Source organism: Arachis ipaensis, chromosome B09, assembly GCF_000816755.2.
Source record: "Arachis ipaensis cultivar K30076 chromosome B09, Araip1.1, whole genome shotgun sequence".
Lineage (NCBI taxonomy): Eukaryota > Viridiplantae > Streptophyta > Magnoliopsida > Fabales > Fabaceae > Arachis > Arachis ipaensis.
This window is the reverse complement of record NC_029793.2, coordinates 54,410,896-54,431,787: the sequence shown is the minus strand read 5'-3', so window position 1 is coordinate 54,431,787 and position 20,892 is coordinate 54,410,896. Positions and strand designations below refer to the sequence as shown.

The following is a 20,892-nucleotide window of genomic DNA, read 5'->3' as shown; positions in this document are numbered from 1 at the left end:
CTAAGGGGCATAGTTGGTTTTTCATAAATAAGGAACATATAGCAAATTTTGTTTTTCTTTATTACTCTTCACTTGATAACCACCACCGTATTGAATTTAAAGTTTAAGCTCACTATTGCCTTGATTCACGTGGATAGGAATGATGAATTTTGAGAAAAGGACAAAACTCATGCATGTACGGTTGCCCCAAGGAGAAAAGCAAGTCACATGTGCATGTTTGGAAAGCATAACACTGTAGGAATTAGCACCTAGGAGGCCGAACCATGTGCCCAATGAAGGAGCAATCCTTGTCTTCATTCATCTTTACATGTAAGTCGTCCATGCCGTGAATTTTCAATAAAGGCATGCTCAATCCTCACCCTTTATTGCTACATAACCGAACCACCAATGCCTTTCTCCAACAATGCCTTCCCGTGTATAAATTGGCAACAACACCTCCTGAGTCCAAGTACTTGTGCTTTCTTCATATAAGTCTTCCATAATATTTACATCATTCCTCTCATACCCAAATACATCACACAGTACCCAACTTCTTCTTCCTTTCGTCCTGAGCCATATCCTAAACAAAGGTTCATTATCCTTTCTTCTTTCCTAATTCATGGCTTCATCAAGTTCCAAAAGAAGAAAAGAAAAGGAACCAGCTGAAGCCGAACCACCAACCTATGATACCAAGAGATTTAAGTTTCAATTTCATGAATCAAGATATCACAGGTTAATGGAATCAAAAGAAATCATTCCAGAGATGGGTTTCATATTGAAAGATGGAGAATACCCCATCATGAGAAGAATAACCGTAGAGAGGAGATAGGAACTTGGACAGGATGGAGTATGATATAGAAACTCAAGCAGAGTTAGACTATGTAGTCAGTGGCATGCCAATATTGAACCAAGATATCAAGCCATATGTTCAATGCCAAGAATTGGTAAACCATCAGAGAGCAAAAGCCAAGAAAAATTCAGCACACATGCAAAAAGGATTGAAGGATGCTAGGCTCTGGGATCAGGTAGACCACATTTGGGATCGTAGATGCCCTGTTGAGGAACCCCAAGAAACAAACAAGAAGCAGAAGCAGGAGTCAAAGAAGAAAGGAGAATCCAGCAGAGGAAAAGAGCACAACAACTAGAGGTGGTGGAGTCCCTTTTATAGTTTTAATTAAATAAGGATGAAGCATATCTGAAATATGATATGCCTCCAAATATTTTATATAATGCACTTTCATATCTTGAGTAGATTTCTTATAAGGATCTGCATTATGCTTGTTTATCATCTTCATCTGCATTAAATTCTGTCTTGTTTCCCTTATGCATCAATAAGAGAAAATGTTTGAAATAGAAAGTAATTGTCCAATGTGGTAGGAATTAGAATGAAATTCAGTGGTGGTAATTGCTTGATTAGATGATAAGCTCAAAAAAAAAAAGCTGCAGAATAGAATGTCTTTTGTAGTATGAACTAAGTAGCTGTTATAAAACCTCCAATTAATGAAGATCCTTGGAAAATAAAGAAAAGTAAGAAAGAAAAAGAAAAGAAAAGCCAAGGAGTGGCAATAAGAATGAAAGAAACAAATAATAAGGCTAGACACCAATAGCTTGGACCTTAGGACATATGCCTGTGGTATTTCTTGTACTAGGATATGCTTGGACAATTAGGTTCTAAGGAGTCTTTTAAAACTTGGTAACTTGGATTAACTAATCCCGGATTACCAACCGAAATTCTACTATCAAGAGCAACCACGTTACAAAGCATTTAGTGACCCAAAGAGGTGCTGGGCATCAATGTTCCTAAGAAGAATTGTGAGCTAAGTGTCTATAGTGAAGAGGTGTTGAGAAAAATTGAGCCAAAAGGCTGCTGCAACACTTGACACTGAGCTATCAGCAAGAAATAAGTTTCTAAGAAAAAGAAAGAAGGAAAAAGCTAACAGGGATCAATAAAAGAACAAGGTATTATAGCAGCACTCTAGTGAATCCTCAAAGAGACATTTCATATCTGTCAGCTAAGAATAATTGAGCCGCATCTTGTCTGCATAAAACCCGATAGCCCGAATTCTATTACCTGCTAAATAAGGACATATATACTTCTCTGTTTTGTTTAATTTCTTCTCTTGTTTAGTGCTTTCTTGGGAACAAGCAAGATTTAAGTTTGGTGTTGTGATGACAAGTCATCTTATGCTAGTTTTACAAGCATTTTTCACTTGTTTTATTATGTTTTATGCACTTTCTTGCACAATAAGTAAGTAATTGGAGTGGATTTTCATGATTATCTTGGATCAATCAATCATCATTTATTTTACACAAAATCATAAGGTTTATGATAAAATTAATTGATTTTATGAATGATGCAAAGATCTTATAATTTTGGTGAGACTTTGATTGCTTGTAGGTGAAGAAATGAAGAGAAAGGGGAAGCAATCAGGGAAGCGTTGCATTCAAAAGGGAAGCGCCACGCTCAATAGCAAACAAGGTTAGCGTTCACTTTCAAAGTGAGCGTGGTGCTCAAAATTAGAGCGTAGCGCTCACTAATGCAGCGCTCAAACAAGTGAGCGTAGCGCTCAATGAAGGCAGCGCTCAGCAAAGGGTAGCGCTCAAATAGCTAGCGCAGCGCTCAATAAGGGAGCGCTAGTAGTGGGCAACAAGCGAACCAATTGGCGCACCAAAGGAGAGTGAGCGCAATGCTCATTTAGTGAACTGAGCGTTCCACTGGAGGGAGCAACTAAGCACCCTGACCCAAGCCACCAAGCACCTCAAACCCACTTTCATTCAAGGCCAACCCAAAAGCCCATTGTAATTTCTTAATGATGGAAATAGAAAGTGTATAAATAGGAGTGATAAACCCCTATTTTATGATTCTTTTTATCAATTCTGCACCCACTTATTCATATGAATTGCATGGTTTTACTATTCCTTCCTTATTTTATGATATATGTGAAAACATGTTTCCTATGCCTTAAAAATAATTATTTTAATTATCCTTTATTACCATTCGATGCCGTGATCTGTGTGTTAAGTATTTCCAGGCATCATAGGGCATGAATGGCTTAGAGGACAGAAAGGAAACATAAAAAAATGGAAGGAAAGCACAAAAATTGAGTTTTGAAGAAAAAGACAGCGACGCGCACGCGTGGACGACGCGGACACGTGTCTAGCGCGAAATGGAAGTGACGCGAACGTGTGGATGACGCGGACGCGTGCCTAGAGCAGAACACAACTGACGCGTATGCGTGACTGACACGCACGCGTGACAAGGAAAAACTCCAAATGACGCGAGCGCGTGACCCACGCGCACGCGTGACGGACGCCACATGCAGAAATTGCAGAAGTCGCCCCCAACGATTTCTAGACTCTTTTTTGGCCCAAATTCAAGCCCAGAAACAAAAAATAGAAGCCAGAGAAAGGGGGAATCAAAAGGGACAACAGAGACAACATTCATAATTGACAATTATTAGGTTTTAGATGTAGTTTTTAGAGAGAGAGGTTCTCTCCTCTCTCTTAGGTTTTAGAGTTAGGATTTCTTTTGCTTTATAGTTATTACTTCATTCCAGGTTCAATATTCTTTTAATTTTATATTCTCTTCTATTCTTAGTTACTCTAATGCTTTTATTTGTTAATTACTTATGTTGCCAAATCGGCTTATGAATCTTTCCATGTTAGATTTGAATATTTTATTTAACATAATTTGAGATATTTCAGATTTATGATTGTTTTATTCTATTTATAATGCTTTCAATTTAATTTAGATTTTTCTCCTTTTGGTTTTGGTTAAGTAATTGGTGACACTTGAGTTGTCAAACTCAGCAGTTGATTGAAAGTTGGAAATTGCTGATTGATTTGGATCCCTCTAAAACTAGTCTTTCCACAGGAATTGACTAGGACTTGAAGAATCAAGTTAATTGGTCCACTTGACTTTCCTTTATTTAGTAAGGGCTAACTAAGTGGGAGCAATAACAATTCTCATCACACCTGATAAGGATAACTAGGATGGGATTTCCAGTTCTTATACCTCGCCAAGAGTTTTCTTTATAATTGTTAATTTATTTTTTCCTGCCATTTAAATTATTTGTTCTCTATTTAAAAAACCCAAAAATATACAATTTCATAACCAATAATAAATCATACTTCCCTGTAATTCCTTGAGAGACGACCCGAGGTTTAAATACTTCGGTTATAAATTTTATTAGGTTTTGTTACTTGTGACAACCAAACTTTTGTACGAAAGGAATCTCTGTTGGTTTAGAAACTATACTTACAACGCGATTATTTTTATAAAAATTCTTTACTGACAAAAATCTAATCGTTCAAAATGGCACCGTTGCCGAGGAATGGCAACTGTGTGCCTCATTATTGGTTATTGTAAATATTTTATTCTGCTTGTTTATTTGTTTTTATTTTTGTTTTTAATTTTTTTTAGTTACTATGAGTTCTCACCCCAGTCGCTTTGAGTTTGGTTCTAATATTGTTGGAAGGAATGGAAGTTATAACAGGAACATGCATCAAGGTCGGAACAATCAAAGTTGGAAGGAGCCACGAGGATCTGATCAACCCTTTTGGCAACAACATCTTCCAAGATACCATAGACAACGACCATGCTACAATGCATGCCCAGACATTAGATATGGTGGACCCCTTCGTGACAACCAACACCCACCAAATTACTATGGTCAAAAGCCATTCCGAGGTGCGTACCAAGATAATAGATATGGTGGACCCCCTTATAGTTACCAACAAGCCCCATCATATACCTATGAACTACCTCCTCAACATAGCTATGAACCACCACACTCACAAGCCACCCACAACCATTCACCTCCATATGACCCTAACCCTTACCCACCCCAATTCCAATCCAATTACCCCCAAGAACCACCACTTCCATATGCACCATGTCCATATCCATCAACCCGAGAATCACAGGAACGTGTCAAGAAAATAGTGAATAAATTTCATGCAACCCTTCACCAATTGGATTAAGCGATCAATCGATTAGCTTCCCGACGTTCGGACACTCAAGGAACCCCCATGGCTTCATGTGGACAATCTAATGAAGAACGTAGCATGAAGGAGATACTCGAAACTCCAGTGGATAGTATGGAGCATGACTTTATACTGGAACAAGTGGAGGAAGCTGTAATTATCAAAGAAGAAGAATTGGTTGAAGACTTAGGAGATGCTGAACCTCTATGGGAATCAAGAATTATGGAAAATTCCGCCGAGTAGTTTTCAATTAATGCTAAGGAGGATAGTGCACAACCCCAGAAGCATATATCTTATGAAGAATTGGACGGAACAACTCAAGAAGCAAGTTTCCTTGGTAATGATCATCATGAATTAAGCTCTCCTAGTAATGAACTTGCATCCGCAAGTAAATTCCTTGAGATTGAAGAATCTTCCCCAAGTAAATACGAGGATGATGCGGAGGTAGACTTTTCTCAACCCCCAATTTATGACTTGAGTGATGAAGAAGATATCGAAGACTTTGATCAAGACGTGGTTGCAGTTGAAGTAGTTTGCAAAGAAGTGGAGGAATTCACAGAAGAATACAAGGGAGTAGAGCTTGAAAAACCACTGGAAACACGTATCCCAAGGCCATTACCACCCAATACAAACTTCAAGTGGGTAAAATCCTTAGCCTTTATCTTTACTTTTCCACTTGAATATGGTTTGCTTGAAACAGATGGCCAGCTTAGAGCTCTTTGCGGCTTTAAGAGTAAGAGGGAAGTGGCTGGCACTCAGAGCTGGTATGCCAGATTCAATAAAGCTCCATGCTTCAATTTGAGGTACAAGGATTGGTTTCGAGTTCGATTGAATGGGTCTCAGAAGATGTTTGGTCATCTTAGTGAGAGTTCATATTCCGTACTACCCGGCTGGAAAAATGTAGATCAAGACAAGGATGGGTACAGAAGTAAGGTTTGGGATCTTGGAATTTATCTTGATAGTCAATACTCCTGGAGTCTGAAAACCTGCTTTAACTTGCTCAAAGGCTTTACTTACCTAGTATGGGACCCCAGAGGCTACTGGAATTGCAAACGTTGGTGGAGATTTTTCGATGAGTTTAAGCACCAGCCACCATAGAAGGAAGTTCATCAAATGTCCAACATAAGGACTTTAACCAAAAGTGCTAGGTGGGAGACAACCCACCATGGTATGATCGTTCCCTTTTCAGTTTTAACTTTATTTCATTTTGTTTGTTTTTCATTTTATTTTATTTTATTTTTATTGTACCTGGATTTATTCATAACATCCGCATCAGCATTTCATTCTGCATACTACATATATAAAAAAAATGGTGCACCCCAAGCGTGCGCATGGGCCACGTGTGGGCGTCGATTGCAAATCGGCATCAACATCCAACGCCCAGAAAGTTGGCCTGGAATCGTGCGGCTATTATGCGTTACGCACAATTTAGGCCACGCGCTCGCGTCACTTTCACTTCACACACACCACGCGAAAGCGTGGGCGATGCGTACGCGTCGCATGGAAATTATTGCCCCCTCAATTGAAGCAGAGAGTTGCGCCAAAACGACGCTGGAATTGTGCGTTTAGCACAATTCTGAGTGACGCGTACGCGTGCCCCACGCGTACGCGTCACTTTCATCATCCCTCATTCGCGCGATCACGTCAATGACGCGTCCGCATCATTGCAGTTCCGCCTCAACCACGCTATCGCGTGACCCACGCATCCGCGTGGATTTGAATTCACTTAACCCAATCCACGCGAAACCCTAGCCTCCCCCCTCCCCCCCGCGTCACCATTTCCCCCTCATCCCTTCTCTTCTTCTCCCCTCCTTCTTCTTCTCCCTCCACTGCCCTCCCCCCATCACCGAACCACCACCTCGCTGCCTCACCCAGAACCGCCGGTGACCATGACCCCCACAACCCTCACCCTCCTTGCCCCCTTCTTCTCTTCTCCCCTCTCCCTCTGTCAACCCCTACCGTCGCCAAGGACCGTCGCCGCGCAGCCCTTCCACCACCGCAAAACCCCCAGTGCCGCCATTTCAACCACCCGACCCACCATCATCTCTCTGAGTCCAATTTCTGTTCCTCTGCCCATCAGGTTCTTCCGAACAACGATTTCTTTTTCAGTTAGTTAGTTAGTTGCATATTTTTTTCGAATTTTATTCAAATTAGGATAGTTAGAGATGCATGATCGTAGTGGATTTTAGGTGGTTAGGTAGCTAGGATGTGGTTAGTAGATTTAGGCCTGATAATTGCGCCGTTCTTGTTGCTTGCTTTATTTATTTCGCAATTCATTACTGTTTATTGTTGTCTTGATTTCAATTGCAATTCTTTCTGAAGCTTAAGTCTGTTTATTCTGAATTCATGAGACTTGATAATTGTTACTCTTTTCTGCACTGCCTTAATGTCATATGAACTGATTTTCGTTGCTGTTTATTACCCAGGAACATCCAATTTTTAGCCGGAATGCTGCCCGATTTTTTCCAAATTGTTTCACTAAACTACCATTCATAAATTGGTTTTGGTACATTCAAGTTTTTCTCTAATTGGTCTCAACCAAGCCAATTCATGGATGAATGGGCTAGCTTTCTTATTCTTTCCGATTCCCTTATTAATTAAATCGCATTATTGATGATTTCGATTTCATTTTGCAACTCTTTTATTTATATAATTTGTCATCAATAAACTACAATCTCTACTTGAATGTGAGTTACTTGTTATTCACGTTTGTGAAATTTTTTATTAATTAAGAACCACAACACCATGCCACTTACTTTAACCTTACTTTTTAACTCCGAACTACTTTAACTTTCTAATTTCTCTTTCGGTTTTTACCTAACAACTTTCAAACCATTTCAAGGCATGAATACTGTTGTTCCTAATTAACAAAAATTCAGCATATCATAGATTCTGGATTGTAATTTTTATTCTCCAACTTTTAACTTGCATACAATCCAACATTTTACATCTATTTAACTCACTCCAAGCTTATATTTCTCTTTTATTCCTCTTTTGCCCCTCTGTGCTTACATCGTTTAAATCCTATCTGCTTACCTATTTTCTTGCTTTAGTTTCTTAAACTGTATCTTGGAACTTCTGATTTTCAGGATGTCTGAACCCAAAAGCAAAGGAAAGGGCAAGGCAACCACAGGCAAAAGGAAAAGAGGCGAATCCTCTACCACCATCTTAGATATCCTCAATGATGATTCCTGGCGGGAAGAGAATTTTACCCCGCAGGAAAAGGCTGATCAGCTTCTGCCTGCCATAGACCCAGTCAAGTTTGCCAACAGATATTGTGAACTCAAGTATCTGGTCTTTCAGACTTTAAGAAATTTATACCTGGAAAAGACCCTCAAAATTCCAGAAGAACTACAACCATACACCTCAGAACAAATTAAACAGAGAGGCTGATTCTTTCTGGAGAGGAACTTGACTGAGGTCAATTCATTCTGGGTCAGAGAATTCCACTGTAACTACTTCAAAATGACCCTGGATGCAATGCAACTCGGGGGGAAGCAGATTCTGGTTACTGAGGAAGCAATTGAAGATATCCTCCAGCTCCTACCTAAATCAGATAAACCGGATGGTTATCAGCAGGCTGAAGAGGATATGAGATTTATGAGATTTGACTGGGACGCAGTGAAGCGGACCAAAGCTCTTGATCCTACTGTCCCATGGGTCATGGGCAAGTCCACAGTGGCCCCAAAAGGAATCAAGCTTATCTATTTGAATGATGAGGCTCGGCTTTGGCAACAGATTCTGAGTAACTATGTGATGCCAAGCACTCATGAGACTGAGGTGCCAGCTGCCATGATTACCCTCATTTGGTGTGTGATGGAGGGCAAGGACCTGTACCTTCCCAGATTCATCCGGTATCATATGTCTAGGGTCCATGTCCGAGGTACTCTGCCCCTTCCATATTTGATTACTCAGATGGGACGCCAAGCTGAGGTGACCTGGGAGATTGCTGATGAGAAACCACCTGCCGCTGAATGCAAGAAGATTATCCCACACAGTAGGAAGTTTCAGGCTTTGGGCTACAGACCTCCCTTTCTCACTGCCTCTGCTGAGTCAGCCACATCTTCTGCTGCCCCTTCAGCATCTGCCACATCAGCCACCACCACAGCACCTCCACCTGCTTCAGAGCCTATCTACCACCTCGTGCATCGCCTATTTGACAGGTTGGATCAGATGGAGCGCCACAACCAGCGGTGATATGAGCATTTAAAGTTGATGATCCGATCTGGCTACCATGACACCCCCTCTGAGCCTAACACCCCTTCTGAGCCATCTGAGGTGGAGGCAGATGATCATGAGGAGGAGGCACGTGCAGAGGCTGAGCAGGCAGGACCTGAGCAGGCTGTGCCACGTCATGAGGAGCCCCATCAGATACAGCCAGCAGATCCAGAGGTCCCTCTATAGACAAAGCCTCCGCTTTAGCAGGCAGATCCTCCGAAACTCATACAGACTGTAGACCATCAAGCCACCACAGAGACACCAGCAGCACATCCTTCCGGAGATGCCACTTCTTCACACCCAACTTGATAGAGCATCGAGGACGATGCTATTATTTAAGTGTGGGGAGGTCGCCATCTCTAGCAAACTTTATTTTTGGAGAACTACTTTCAGACTCTTTTTATCCTATTTTGTTTATTTTATGTATTTTTATTTTATTTTTATTTTATCCTATCTTATTTGTCTTTCAGTATTTGCACAATTTTTCTTTTGCTGTATCTCTAATTTATTTCTGCATTTTGCACTTTGGTTTGTATATATCTTAGACGTTTAGTTTAATTTGCACTTTTAGCTTATTAGTTGTGATATAGGATATATGGATTAATTAGTTTAGTTTACCCTTTTAGCATATGATAATTTGGTTTAATTAAGAATAAAAAGAGTAAAATAGAAATTTTAGTTTTTCAGAATCACAACAATCCACGCACTGTATATATATAGCAATAAATGTTGGTTAATTGACAACATTTTTCAAAGAAAATACTTATTTTTATAAAATCCATTCAAAGATTCACATTGAGTTGAATGGAAACTCTTAATTTCTACTTGCATGATATACATAAGTGATATATGGTTTTTGAGCCAAAGAACACATAGCCCGTGAGTTTTTGAGCTTAATTGTATGGTTATATTTAACCATAAATTTCATTCCTGTGTGTTTCGCCCTTCTTTTCTATGCTTCCAATCTTTACTTTGTTTCAGTCTATATGTCCAATATAGAATGTATTTACATACTTGCATATGATTGAGGCCATTGCTTATTTTGCTCACTTATCCCAAATAAGCCTTCCTTTTACATCACCCTTGTTAGCCTCCTTGAGCCTTTTTATCCCTATTTATTCTATTCTATAACCACACTACTAGCCTTAAGCAGAAAAACAAATTATAAATCCCAAGTTGAATCCTTGGTTAGCTTAAGATAGAGATTGTGTAACCACTGAGTGTGGGAAAACATGGGAACATAGGTTGATAGGAAAGGATTAAATTAATAAAATAATCAGAAATTTGGGAGCATGCTCATGTGAACCCAAATTAAATTAAAATACCATGTGCATTGATATATGTTGTGTTTATGTTAAAAAAAACCTTTTAATTAAATAAATAAATAAGGGGAAAACATCACCCCACTATTAAGTTTAATAGAAAAATCAATGCACATGGGATAAAAATCAAAAATAAAATTGGTACATGAGTACGTGATAAGAAAGTGGGAAAATTATGGGAAGCTAGGCAAATTTTAAAAATGTATAGAGTACGCATATGTTAGGTGAGATCTTAGACTAATCAAGGATTTAATTTATAGCTCACTTAGCCATATATATACCCTCACCTTTACCTTGGCCCCATTACAACCTTGAAAAGACCTCATGATGTTTGCATGTATACATTATATATTTGTTGATTGGTTAGATGAAGAACAAGGTTTTAGAAAGCATGACTAGAAAAGAATAGAGTGATTAACCCCAAACACTAAGTGATTAGAGAGTAAACACAAATCCAGTGAGGGTTCAATAGCTCATTTCCATATATCCATGTTTAATTATTAATTGTCTTGCAAGTTTGTAAATTCTTTTAACTCAACTCAATTGTGAATGTGTTTTAATATGGTCTGGCCTTAGTTGTACATATATGATTCCTTGAAAATATGAATCAATTTAACCACATCTAAACTTTATATATATAAGTGGATGATAATTAGAATTGCATGATTCATTTAGGTAGCTTGCATTTAAAATAGATTGCATTGCATATGATTCCACCATTCTACCTCATTCTTTTCTCTTGGATTTAGCATGAGGACATGCTAATGTTTAAGTGTGAGGAGGTTGATAAACCCCTATTTTATGATTCATCTTGTGCTCAATTAAGTGTTTTTATCAATTCTTCACCCACTTATTCATATAAATTGCATGGTTTTACTATTCCTTCCTTATTTTATGATATATGTGAAAACATGTTTCCTATGCCTTAAAAATAATTATTTTAATTATCCTTTATTACCATTCGATGCCGTGATATGTGTGTTAAGTATTTTCAGGATTCATAGGGCAGGAATGGCTTAGAGGACAGAAAAAAATATACAAAAATGGAAGGAAAGAACTAAAATGGAGTTTTGAAGAAAAAGACAGCGGCGCGCACGCGTGGACGACGCGGACGCGTGTCTAGCGCGAAATGACTTGACGCGAACGCGTGGATGACGCGGACGCGTGCCTAGAGCAGAATACAACTGACACGTACGCGTGACTGACGCGCACGCGTGACAAGGAAAAATTCCAAATGACGCGAGCGCGTGACCCACGCGCACGTGTGATGGACGCCACGTGCAGAAAATTGCAGAAGTCGACCCCAGTGATTTCTGGACTCTTTTTCGCCCCAAATCCAAGCCCAGAAACACAGAATAAAAGCCAGAGAATAGGGGAATCAAAAGGGACAACAGGGACAACATTCATAATTGACAATTATTAGGTTTTAGATGTAGTTTTTAGAGAGAGAGGTTCTCTCTTCTCTCTTAGGTTTTAGAATTAGGATTTCTTTTGCTTTATGGTTATTACTTCATTCCAGGTTCAATATTCTTTTAACTTTATATTCTCTTCTACTTTTAGTTACTCTAATGCTTTTATTTGTTAATTACTTATGTTGCCAAATTGGCTTATGAATCTTTCCATGTTAGATTTGAATATTCTATTTAATATAATTTGAGGTATTTCAGATTTATGATTGTTTTATTCTATTTTTGATGCTTTCAATTTAATTTAGATTTTTCTCCTTTTGGTTTTGGTTAAGTAATTGGTGACACTTGAGTTGTCAAACTCAGCAATTGATTGAAAGTTGGAAATTGCTGATTGATTTGGATCCCTCTAAAGCTAGTCTTTCCACAAGAGTTGACTAGGACTTGAGGAATCAAGTTAATTGGTCCACTTGACTTTCCTTTGTTTAGTAAGGATTAACTAAGTGGAAGCAATAACAATTCTCATCACACCTGATAAGGATAACTAGGATGGAATTTCCAATTCTTATACCTCGCCAAGAGTTTTCTTTATAATTGTTAATTTATTTTTTCCTGCCATTTAAATTATTTGTTCTCTATTTAAAAAACTCAAAAATATACAATGTCATAACCAATAATAAATCATACTTCCCTGTAATTCCTTGAGAGACTACCCGAGGTTTAAATACTTCGGTTATAAATTTTATTGGGTTTTGTTACTTGTGACAACCAAACTTTTGTACGAAAGGATTCTCTGTTGGTTTAAAAACTATACTTACAACGCGATTATTTTTATAAAAATTCTTTACTGACAGAAATCTAATCGTTCAAGGAGCAAGTTTGATTTGAGAAAAAAACTTTGGAGCTCATTTTATTTTTCCTTTCTAGAATTTTTAGAATTTGGGGAATTGGGATTAGATCTAAGTTTTCTTTCTGTGTTCATTTGTCTTTTTTTCTGCAACTTCTATTTTTTGTTTTGGGGTTTTGAATTCAGACTGAAGAACTCCACCGAAACTCTTCATCTGAGAATTATCTTTTACTTTTCCTTTTTATAGTTCTATGAATTGCAAAATTGGATCTCAATCTTCTTTTCTATTTTCATTTTACTTCTTCTGCAATTTCTTCTTTTCTGTTTGGTCAAGAGAGTAATTGAGATCTAGATCTACTTTCTGTTCTTGTTACTCTTCTGCAATTGTCAATTTCTCTTTCAAGATTCCATAATTGAGCTGAGCTTTCTTGCTGTTTTGATTCTTCTGCAACTTTTCATTTCTGTTTTGGTTCTTCTGCAATTTCTCTTCATCTCATACTTCTTTAATCCACTGCACTTCTATTTTCTAGTTCAATTTGAATCCCAATACCCAAATCCCTTTACTATTCATGCAATTTAAGTCTCCCAGTAGTTTAGATTCAACAATTTACATTACTTGCACTTAAAGTTTCAGTTATTTACTTTTCTTGCAATTTAAGTTTCAGCTCTTTTAATTTCTTGCACTTTAAATTTCTGCAATTTACCTCTTCTGCACTTTACTTTTTTGCCAATTTACTTTCTGCACTTTAACTTTCTGCAATTCACTTTCTGTTATTCAAAGTCTCACTCAAATCATCAAATATTCGCTTAACTAAATTCATCACCATACTAAAGTTGCTCAATCCATAAATCCCTATGGGATTGATAAACCCCAATTTTGTGGTTTATCTTGTGCTTATTTTGGGGAATTTTATCAACTTTTCTCACATTTATTCAATGAAATAGCATGGTTTTGTAATTCTCCCTTGATTTGTGCTTAAATGTGAAAACATGCTTTTTAAGCCTTAAAATAGCTAAATTTAATTCACTTTAATTCCATTTGATGCCTTGATATGTTTGTTAAGAGATTTCAGGTTCATAAGTCAAGTATTGGATGGAAGAAGTGAGGAGAAAAGCATGCAAAGTGGGAGAACTCATGAAGAAATGAAGGAAGCGTAAAGCTATCAAGCCTGACCTCTTCGCACTCAATCGACCATAACTTGAGCTACAGATGTCCAAATGAGGCAGTTCCAGCTGCGTTGGAAAGCTAACATCCGGGGCTTCAAAATGATAAAAAAATTTGCCATATGTTGCTTCGCGTTCAAGGGCACGCACGCGTCATGTACGCGTGCGCACCGATGCTGCACATGGCCCATTAAAAGTGAAATCGTGGCCAGCAATTTGTAGCTCACTTTGGGCCCAATCCAACTCATTTCTGATGCTATTGAACCCAAGGATTGAAGGGGGAATGAACCAAGTAGTCATAGTTTAGTTTTCATCATGTTTTAGGGTTAGAATTCAAGGGAGAGAGGCTCTCTCCTCTCTCTAGATTTTAGGGTAGTTTTAGTTAATTCTTCTTGGATCCAAGTTATAATTCTTGTTTTGATTTTTTTCTTCCTTTTAATTTCTTGTTATTACATCTCTATTCTTCTAGTTTTACTTGTCATTTACTTTATTTTTCCATTTTTATGTTTATGAACAATTGTTGGATCTTAATTTTCTTTAATGCAATTTTATGTTTCCATGTTCTTTTATGTTGATCTTGCTTACTATTATTGATTTCTTGCTATTGATAGTTATGGGTTTCCTTTAATTCTTGCATTTTGTTATGTTTACTTTCCTTGCATACTAAGTGTTTGATAAAATGTTTCTTCTAGTTTTTGAGTAGTTTTCTTTACTCTTGGCCTAGGCTAAGGGAATTGAGTGACCTTGAGTCATTGGGTCTCAATGATTTGGTGATTTGAGAACCCTTGGTGATCAATTTGATACTCATTGACACCAACCCACTACTAATCTAATTAGTAGGTAGGTTGAGACTTATGGGTTGATGTGATCAAGCCTATTTGACGTACTTCAAGCTTAGGAGTAGATATTACGTACTTAAAGCTTTTGGAAGTAAACTTAATAGGTTGGCCTCCCATAATTATCAATATTTGGTATATAGACAAGGATGGTGATCTCAATTACCTATGTCTAGACAAGAGTTCTTTTCCATTTATTTTGTTAGTTTATTGTTCATTTACTTTTCTTGCCATTTATTTTCTTGCCAAAACACAAAAATCAAAACCCCTTACCCCTTTATAGCCAATAATTGCGCACTTCATTGCAATTCCTTGTGAGATGACCCGGAGTCTAAATACTTCGGTTAATTCTTATTTGGGGTTTGTTACTTGTGACAACCAAATTTTTGATTGGGAGGATTATTTGTTGGTGTAGAACTATACTTGCAACGAAAATTCATTTTGTGTGAAATTCTATACCGACACGACAAATCTTCTTAAATCAAAATGGCGCCGTTGCCGGGGAGTTGCAATGGTGTTATATTATTGGCTATTGTATATATGTTAATATGCTTCTTTGCTAGTTTTTCTTGTTTTAGGAGTTAGTTTTTATTAGTTCTTACTAGTTTTGTTTTTATTTTCTCTTGCTATTATGAATTCTCACCACTTTGGCTATGAGTTTGGTTCAAATTATGTTGTAGGAAATGGAAGCTACAATGACAATATGCATCAAGGATGGAACAATCAAAGGTGGGAGGAGCCTCAAAGGATTGATCACCCTTCTTGGCAACAACCCCCTCCGGTTTCTTATGGGTATAATTCTCATCCTAATGCATATCAATCTAATGGATGTGGTGACCCTTATTATGATTGTCAACAACCACCACCATATGCCTATGAACCACCTCCTCAACATAATTTTGCATCACCTTACTCACAAGCCCCTTTTCACCAAACACCTCCATATGACCCCAACCCATATCCACCCTACCAACCACCTTGTGAACCATATGAACCATATGAAGAACCACCCCAATTCTACCACCAATACCCTCAAGAACCACCACCTCCATATTATCACCAAGATGAATCACCTCCCATACATGATAACTTTCAACCACAAAATGAATTTCCCTTTCCACCACAACTCTCCATTGAAGAACAGCCATATCCATCCATCCAAGAGCCAATGGATCATCTCAAAGAAGCAATGGATCGACTTCAAGCAATAATCCATCAAAAGGAGCAAGAGAAAGTCCAAAAGAATTATGAAGCTATCGAGGATAACCTTGCCAAAATTAAAGCTGCCTTGGACTCACGGGACTCATGCAACAAGCAAAGCACCTCAACGGATGAATGTGAAGAATCAACCAAAGAAAGGATCATGAAGGAGATTTTAGAATCTCAACATGAGGACAAGGAGATTGGGTATGTCTTGCAACAAGTGGAGAGTGAGGAGATTGTTAATGAAGAAGAAGTGGTTGAAGAGCTAGAGGAAGTTGAACAAGAGGTGGATTTCAAGCTTGAGAACACTTCCACTCCAAGTGATATTGTCGATGATCTTGTGGAAGTTGTTGAACCTTCTTCCAATGAGCTTGAATTTGGTGTTGAGGAGGATAATGCGCAACCTCCAAGGCATAGTACGAATGATGAAAGATTGGAAGAAGTTGATCAAGATATGGATTCAATCATTGAGAATTTCTTATCTACAATTGAATTCTCTCCCATTGTGCTTGAAATTGAGATCAAAGAAGAAGATGCACAACCTCCCATGCCCTTGGTGAGCAATGAAGAAGAGATTGAATTGGAAGAGAGCCACCAAGAGAAAGGGGTTGAAGTTGAGGAAAGTTGTAAGGAGGTAGAGGTATTCAAAGAAGAGCACAAGGGAATGAAACTTACAAGACCATTGGAGAAGTCCCTTCCTAAGTCACCATCCAACATAACATTCAAGTGGGTAAAATTCTTATCTCTAATCTTTACTTTCCCACTTGAATATGGTTTGATTAAGACGGATGGGCAACTTAGAGCTCTTTGTGGGGTTAAGAGCAAAAGCGAATTTATTAGTAGGTGGAAATGCTAATCAAGGTTCCTTATGGTTGGAAACTCAAAGTCTAAGTGCAATGATTGGTATAGTTCTTAACTAAAGGGGTCTAGAAAGATGCGTTGGTGTTTATTTGAGAATTCGGATCACTTCTCACCTAATTGGAATTGTGATGATCAACTTGAAGATGGGTGTAGAAACAAGATTTGGGATCCGGGAATATATGAAGACCAATTTTGGAAGCCCTTAGCTTATGTGGAACTTCAATGGTATGCGAAATTGCTAAAAAATGATCAACGCACCCTGTCACGGCACGGCTATTCATCTGTCGGTTCTCGATCATGCTGGAATAGGATTTACTATCCTTTTGCGTCTGTCACTAACGCCTAGCAATCGCGAGTTTGGAGCTCGTCACAGTCATTCATTCATTGAATCCTACTCAGAATACCACAGAAAAGGTTTAGACTTTCCGGATTCTCTTGAATGCCGCCATCATTCTAGCTTACACCACGAAGATTCTGATTTAGAGATCTAAGAGATACTCATTCAGTCGAAGGTAGAACGGAAGTGGTTGTCAGGCACGCGTTCATAGGGAATGATGATGATTGTCACGTTCATCACATTCAGATTGAAGTACGAATGAATATCTTAGAAGCGAAACAAGATGAATAGAATAGAAAACAGTAGTACTTTACATTAATCCTTGAGGAACAGCAGAGCTCCACACCTTAATCTATGGAGTGTAGAAACTCTACCGTTGAAAATACATAAGTGATAGTCCAGGCATGGCCGAGAGGCCAGCCCTCAAACGTGATCTAAGATAGCATACAACTGATCAAAGATTCAAAGATGTCTAATACAATAGTAAAAGGTCCTATTTATAATAAACTAGCTACTAGGGTTTACAGAAGTAAGTAATTAATGCATAAATCCACTTCCGGGGCCCACTTGGTGTGTGCTTGGGCTGCGCTTGAGTGTTGCACGTGTAGAGGTCCTTCTTGGAGTTGAACGCCAGCATTTGTGCCAGTTTGGGCGTTCAACTCTGGTTTTGGATCCTTTTCTGGCGTTGGACGCCAGAATTGGGCAGAGAGCTGGCGTTGAACGCCAGTTTTCGTCGTCTATTCTTGGCCAAAGTATGGACTATTATATATTGCTGAAACGCTCTGGATGTCTACTTTCCAACGCAATTGGAAGCGCGCCATTTCGAGTTCTGTAGCTCCAGAAAATCCACTTTGAGTGCAGGGAGGTCAGAATCCAACAGCATCAGCAATCCTTCTTCAACCTCTGAATCTGATTTTTGCTCAAGTCCCTCAATTTCAGTCAAAAAATACCTGAAATCATAGAAAAACACACAAACTCATAGTAAAGTCTAGAAATGTGAATTTAACATAAAAACTAATGAAAACATCCCTAAAAGTAACTAGATGATACTAAAAACATACTAAAAACAATGTCAAAAAGCGTATAAATTATCCGCTCATCACAACACCAAACTTAAATTGTTGCTTGTCCCCAAGCAACTGAAAATCAAATAGGATAAAAAGAAAAGAATATACTATAAATTCCAAACTACCAATGAAACATGGCTCCAATCATATGAGCGAGACTTATAGCTTTTTGCCTCTTGAATAGTTTTGGCATCTCACTTTATCCATTGAGGTTCAGAATGAATGTGCTCTCTTGTTTGCTCCATCTTTTTCTTAGTGATGGGCTAGTGAGATGAATCTTTCCATCTCCCATGGCTCAGAAGTGGAAGCAATTGCCTTCCCTTTCCTCTTTCTTGAGGTTTCTCTGGCCTTAGGTGCCATTGATGGTTATGGAAAAACAAAAAGCTATGTTTTTACCACACCAAACTTAGAATGTTGCTCGCCCTCGAGCAAAAGAAGAAAGAATAGAGGAAGAAGAAGAAGATATGGAGGAGATGGGGGGATGTGTGTATTCGGCCATATGGGTGGGATTGGGTAGGAAAGAGATATTGAATTTTGTAGGTAAGTGGGATGTATGGATGTGAGTGGTGAATGGAAAACAGAAGGGATGATCATGAATGGAGAGAGAGGGTGAGGTAGGTGGGGATCCTGTGGGGTCCACAGATCCTGAGGTGATCCTGTGGGGTCCACAGATCCTGAGATGATCCTGTGGGGTCCACAGATCCTGAGGTGTTCAAGGATTTATAACATTGCACCAAATTAGGCATGTAAAATGCCCTTGCACACAACTTCTGGGCGTTCAGCGCCAGGTTGGTGCCCATTTTGCGCCCATTTGTTGGCCATTTCTGGCATTGAACGCCAGAACCATGCTTGTTCTGGGCGTTCAGCGCCAGCTCTTCTCCAGGGTGCCATTCTGGCGTTCAGCGCCCAGATGATGCCCATTTTGGGCGTTCAGCGCCCAGACACTGCCCATTTTGGGCGTTCAGCGCGAGAACCATGCTCTGTTCTGGCGTTGAACGCCAGACAGGTGCTTCCTCTAGGGTGTGATTTTTCGTCTGCTGTTTTTGATTCCGTTTCTAAATTTTTCATTTATTTGGTGACTCCACATGATCATGAACCTAAGAAAACATGAAAAACAAAGACAAAATTAGATAAATAAACATTGGGTTGCCTCCCAACAAGCGCTTCTTTAATGTCAATAGCTTGACAGTGGGCTCTCATGGAGCCTCACAATTGTGCATTGCTTTGTTGAGACCTCCCAACACCAAACTTAGAGTTTGGATATGGGGGTTTGACACCAAACTTAGAGTTTGGTTGTGGCCTCCCAACACCAAACTTAGAGTTTGACTGTGGGGGCTTTGTTTGACTCTGCTTTGAGAGAAGCTTTTTATGCTTCCTCTCCATGGATGCAGAGAGAGATCCTTGAGTTGTAAACACAAGGTTGTCCTCATTTACTTGAAGGATCAATTCTCCTCTGTCCACATCAATCACAGCTCTTACTGTGGCCAGGAAAGGTCTTCCTAGGATGATGGATTCATCCTCTTCCTTTCCAGTATCCAGGACTATGAAATCAGCATGAATGTAAAGGCCTTTAACCTTTACTAACACGTCCTCTACTTGTCCATATGCCTGTTTTCTTGAATTGTCTGCCATTTCTAATGAGATTTTAGCAGCTTGCACCCCATAGATTCCCAGTTTCTCTATTACAGAGAGGGGCATGAGGTTTATCCCTGAACCAAGGTCACAAAGAGCCCTAAAGATCATAGTGCCTATGGTATAAGGTATTATGAACTTTTCGGGATCCTGTCTCTTCTGAAGCAATGTCAGTTGATCCAGATCACTTAGTTCATTGGTGAACAAGGGAGGTTCATCTTCCCAAGTTTCAATGCCAAATAATTTGGCATTCAGCTTCATGATTGCACCAAGGAACTTGGCAGCTTGCTCTTCAGTGACATCCTCATTCTCTTCAGAAGAGGAATACTCATCAGAGCTCATGAAGGGCATAAGGAGGTTCAATGGAATCTCAATGGTCTCTAGATGAGCCTCAGATTCCTTTGGTTCCTCAGAGGGAAACTCCTTATTGATCACTGGACGTCCCAGGAGGTCTTCCTCACTGGGATTCACGTCCTCCTTTCCCTCTTTGGGTTCGGCCATTTTGGTAATATCAATGGCCTTGCACTCTCTCTTTTGGATTCTCTTCTGTATTGCTTGGGAGAGTACTAGGAGGGATTTCAGTTATCCTTTTACTCAGCTGGCCCACTTGTGCTTCCAAATTTCTAATGGAAGACTTTGTTTCATTCATGAAACTCACAGTGGCCTTAGATAGATCAGAGACTAAATTTGCTAAGCTAGTTGGATTCTGCTCAGAATTCTATGTCTGTTGCTGAGTGGATGATGGAAAAGGCTTACTATTGCTAAACCTGTTTCTTCCACCATTATTAAAGCCTTGTTGAGGCTTTTGATCCTTCCATGAGAAATTTGGATGATTTCTCTATGATGGATTATAGGGGTTTCCATAAGGTTCACCCATGTAATTTACCTCTGCTATTGCAGGGTTCTCAGGATCATAAGCTTCTTCTTTAGGAGAAGCCTCTTGAGTACTGTTAGATGCAGCTTGCATTCCATTCAGACTCTGAGAAATCATATTGACTTGCTGAGTCAATATTTTATTTTGAGCCAGTATGGCA

General features: G+C 39.0%; 1 protein-coding gene across 1 annotated transcript in view; it reads right to left on the bottom strand.

Moving 5' to 3' along the window:
* Window positions 1,252-20,892, bottom strand: part of LOC107615433 — a 28,789-nt gene continuing 9,148 nt past the window's right edge. The window contains exon 3 of the mRNA XM_016317497.1: window positions 1,252-1,299. Coding sequence (XP_016172983.1) covers window positions 1,252-1,299 — 48 coding nt within the window. The remainder of the gene's footprint in view (window positions 1,300-20,892) is intronic.